The sequence below is a fragment of the Littorina saxatilis genome, linkage group LG17 (assembly GCF_037325665.1).
Source record: "Littorina saxatilis isolate snail1 linkage group LG17, US_GU_Lsax_2.0, whole genome shotgun sequence".
Classification (NCBI taxonomy): domain Eukaryota; kingdom Metazoa; phylum Mollusca; class Gastropoda; order Littorinimorpha; family Littorinidae; genus Littorina; species Littorina saxatilis.
Genome location: NC_090261.1, coordinates 20,402,515 through 20,407,514, shown reverse-complemented (window position 1 = coordinate 20,407,514; position 5,000 = coordinate 20,402,515). Strand labels below are relative to the sequence as shown.

The 5,000-nt window shown below is 41.8% G+C and overlaps 1 protein-coding gene across 1 annotated transcript in view; it reads right to left on the bottom strand.

The window, feature by feature from the left end:
- Positions 1 to 2,192, bottom strand: part of LOC138952886 (calmodulin) — a 15,007-nt gene extending 12,815 nt beyond the window's left edge. The window contains exon 1 of the mRNA XM_070324637.1: positions 1,896 to 2,192. Within this exon, the coding sequence (XP_070180738.1) occupies positions 1,896 to 1,898 (3 nt within the window). The 5' untranslated portion in view covers positions 1,899 to 2,192. The remainder of the gene's footprint in view (positions 1 to 1,895) is intronic.
- Positions 2,193 to 5,000: the final 2,808 nt, after the last annotated feature.

Below are 5,000 nucleotides of genomic sequence, written 5' to 3'. Positions count from 1 at the left end.
ACATACAAGATTTTGTTCGTAAACTCATTGTGAAGTCTGCCAAAACGTCCTGTGACCTCGACCCCCTCCCCACCCCCCTCTGGCTTAACTGCTCCGCCCCTACACACACACACACACACACACACACACACTTTTACACACACACATACACACACACTTTCACACACACACACACACACACACACACACACACACACACACACACACACACACACACACACACACACACACACACACACACACATATATATACACACACACACACACACACACACTCACACACACACACGCACGCACGAAAGTTCGCAAAAACAACGCGCGAAGCTAATTAATTTTACAATGCCGATCAGGCTACCACAGTATCTATATCTATACAATATATAATTTATCTATACAATATATAATTTCATTGGAATAAAGGAAGTAACAAAAATAACCACAAGAACCCACGACAGTCCAATAAAGAAAAATAACGAGAAAATTACCATCATGCCCACAAAAATAAGAATAAAAATAAATGATGTGGCTATTTACAGCCTTCTGCGCTGTTCCCACAACACGATTGCTGCAACATCTGTTCGGGATGGAGATGTTAAATCTCTACCTCTGAATGTATAGTGACGATATAGTTATTGCACAGATTATATGACCAAGTTATGGTCTTGCATCTCTCTCATCTTCTCAAGTTTGTGTAACTGGTAGCGTGTCAAACTCACGAGTCTAGAGGGTTGGACTCAACTACACTGAATTGTTTTGTATAATACAGTGAAATCTCTTTTTAAAGAACCTCTATTATAAGTCTCGCTCTTCTATAAGATCTCGTTTTCGAAGACGTTTTCGTCAGTGTCACTAAACTTACCTCAATTTTTAGACTGTCTCTGTCTCATTTGAGAAAAAAAACATTTCTAAGATGTTATGAATCCAAAAACAAATAGACTGCCAACGTTCCAAAATTCAGAATAAAAAAAATAAGAAAGGTATATTTTTGGAACGTTTAATTATTGACAAAACAAAGCGTTCGTCCACAGATATATCGACCCAGCGGTCGTTTGAGTGCACAGACAAATACTAATTAAACAAAACTTATCTGACAAACTGTTCAGCCGCTTGCAGATAATTGCATGATTGCCTTGCTTGTGTCTTCCCTGCAAGCGGCTGAACAGTTTGTCAGAAAAGTTTTGTCTATTTAGTCTTAACACTGATAACGTGTAGGTTTTGGGGCCTATGTATGTGTTTTGCAATATCTCCGTGTAAGAGGCAACTGTACAGTATTGGACTGATCTGAGATGGACTGAACTGATTTGAACTGAAGTCAATTTAATATCTCAAGGATTCATTTTGAAGCCGAGCCTATGCTTTCAATCTGTCTGTTAAATAATAAAAGCCGCACTACGACATGTGTGTGTGTAGCCTATGTATATATATAGGCTATATGTGTGTGTATGTGCGTGTGTGTGTGTATGTGTGTATGTGTGTGTGTGTGTTTGTGTGTGTATGTGTGTGTGTGTGTATGTGTGTGTGTGCGCGTGCGTGCGTGTGTGTGTGTGTGTGTGTGTGTGTGATCGTGTGTGTGTGTGTGTCTCTGTGTGTATATGTGTGTCTCTCTGTGTGTATATGTGTGTTTGTCTATGTGTCTTTGAACGTACGTCTGTGTGTTTTAAACAGGTCAGTAAAGCACAAAATCGCCTAGTAACCACCACAGTGCTTCGTTCATTCATTTTTGTTCCGGTTTCACATAACAACGAAAATCTACCAGGAAAAACCATGGTATTATAGTCTGTAAACAACTTAGCACAACAAAAATAACAAAAATATCAAATCCACTAACTACCGAGATCTTCGCACATACACAAAATGCAATTATCATCATCGGATGACCAAAACCAAAAACTTACCATTCTCGATTGAAAACTGAACAGAACTGTGTCCAAAACTTGTCCCACGCACGCAGAAACACAGACACACACTGATAAAGTCCTTTGATGACACCTTCGTCGATTGATAAAGAACTTGGAAATCCGGCTACTAGGGTGTTACGTCCGCATGTGTTATATCGCACACACGCAGGATTGTGTCAACTTGTCAATTCAAGTCTCATGCGAAGCAAAACGCCAACTTTCTCGATCAATAATATTGCGCATCAAGCTCGCTCACACACTGCTATCACATTTTATACATCGCTGAGTGACTGTGTCACGTCTGAAACTGATTGCGTGAAACTGCGTATATAAATATAAAATGCTGGTTTTTAAAGTGAAATTTCTTATCCACGGATGGGGAACTGTTCCGCACCATTTTTGTTGGGAGCGAAGTGTTCATGTTGTGAATAATCGTGTTTACATTTTTTTTTAAAACTTTCTCTGGATTGCGCGCGAAGGTTGGTCAGCCAGACTCTTCTCATAGTATCTGGCGCATCACGTCACAGAATGGCTGGACTACCTTAACATTTTATATAAATGATGTCCGGGGGTCTAGATTGTTAACATGCGTGCGTTATGTGACGGAAATGCCTGTTTTTGACACGTCCAGGTGTTTTTGTCGTAAATCAAGTTGCATAGACCACATAGATTGTCATGTGACGTAAGGCCAATGCTAAAGATATGTTTTCATTGTACCAGAAGCAATCAGTAATGTTTCGACGAGCTTGTAATTTGATTATGTGATTGAGACTATGTTCAAGTTAGTTTGGTTTTTCTTTCTTTTTTTTCAATATTTTTTTTTTTTACCCCAGTTGCATGCAGGTGCTTCAACACATATTCAGCACCCTTCTTTATTGGTCCTTTTTTTGTGAGAAAGAGAAAATGTAAGTTTTACGCCCTCACGGCACAGCCATTAGGGGCATGTTACACGGGAAAACCCGGCTTTGTACAAACAAAATTTTAAAGTAGGGTGTGTGTGTGTGTGTGGGGGGGGGGGATGTAGACAGCTGGCTGCCGGCTGCTAGAGGAGACCTGACATGGGCTAGGAACCGGGTTGAGTCGTCTTGGGTCGGTGCTGAAATGATTACTTTATGGGCTGTTGGCCGAACGGACACCGGAGCTTCATATTTTTGCATGCATGTATTCGTGTTTCCAAGGTCTGAGGCTTTCGCTGTGACCCTGGGATCTTTATCGTGCGCATGCGTGCACACGGGGTCATTTTTTTGTATGAAACTCTGAACCATAAATACTACAACACATAAACTTCCTTCTTATATTTAACAATATTTATATATAAAAAAAATATTTAACAAAAAAACCACCGCTGTCCACCATTTTCAAGTTACGACGTGAGGGCCGTGATTGGTCGAACTTGCAAACCGAGGCCATACACCTAAATATTTAAGGTTAATCGGGCTACGGTCGGCTCCTACCCAGAGTGGAAGTGCTATGGTTCCTATGGGAAGGCTGGGATCACACAGCCGAGTGCCATTCACTTAACGAATACGACTTTGAGGGTGCTCATGTTTTGTATACCTGACCATGTACCAACACCGCAGGTGCGGCAGTTCTCGGGCCTGGTTGACGACAGGATATATTATGACAGTAAGCGTAGAGTGCTGCCCGGTCACGTAGTCTCAAACCAAATTGGAAATCCAAAGCATCATCATTATAATCATCCTCATCTCATTAATCATCCAACATATAAATTGTCCTTGCTCTTGTGGTCCTTCATGCCCGGAGCTCTCATGGTGACCTTGGTCTCAGTGTTCCTGTTCGATCCTTCCCTGAATAGTAGTTCTGCTGTCAGCCTTCAACGTGTGACGTTCTGGGGGGTCGACGGAGGAACGTGGTGGCGGTCTGCGATAGCTCTGGAGAGGACGCTCACTCAGTCTGGCTCCGCGACTTAAAGTCAATGTCGTTAGTAGGGGGCATAGTAGGTAGTGGGCTGCGTCCGTTAGCTCGGGACAGACCCACTACTGAACACCGTCGAAGTGACTCAACAGAAGTGCAGTGTCATCTTCCGAGGGTAGCCTACCGCAGCGACCCGACATCCCCCCCCCTGGAGCGTTTGTAAAATCGACAAGTCTGGCAGCGGAACGAAATTCAGAGGTGGTTGGAGCAGTGAGTGCAGGGACGGGGCGGTGTGAGAGCACAACGGGACAAGGAACAGGTGTAAAGACGAGGAAAAAAAAAGTTAACCTTGAATATTTAAGGTTAACCTTAATTGCATGACCCATAGATAAGACTATCTCTCCACTTGGCCACATACCAAAAACCACCACCTTGACGGCTTGCTCCTTTGAGTTAAACTTTTTGTTATTAAATTAACTAATTTCATGATTTTGTGCAAAAATAATTCATCAACAAATTCCCACTGTGCACTGAGGCCTGTTCATTTCCGTTGCGTGACCATGATTGTGGAAGGATTGTCTTATTCCACGTAAAAGTCTGGACAAATCTGAGACGATGAGCCAAACTATTTTGACGAGAAGGAGTGTACCTATTACATCTGCATGTAGTTTTGATAGTTTGCACAGGAAGGAGCCTTTAACAAATGATGTAGGTGTTGACATGTGGATCTAGCTTAGCGTGATAAACACGAGTAAAGTTTACGAGGACATCAATGATTCAGGTTTTACCCGTACGTCGTTTCCAATCATGTGAAACCTGTAATGACGTCATTTCCAATCATGTGAAACCTGTAATGACGTCGTTTCCAATCATGTGAAACCTGTAATGACGTCGTTTCCAATCATGTGAAACCTGTAATGACGTCGTTTCCAATCATGTGAAACCTGTAATGACTTCATTTCCTCTTGGATCGCTTCATGTCTTGCTTTTTGACGATCTGTCTGCTCTCTTCTTCGTGCGTTCTTTTTGTAATGTTTAACATTTTTAAATCGGATTGTAAGTGACTTACGAGGCCTATTACGAGGCCTATTACAGCTTTCTTCTGAAACACAAAAGCCTTTGGTATTTCTATTCGACACAATGCACTTTTTGTGGTGTCTTGTTTCCTTTTCACATTTAGTCAAAACTTGACTAAATGTACTAAATGTAAAAAGGAAACAAGACACC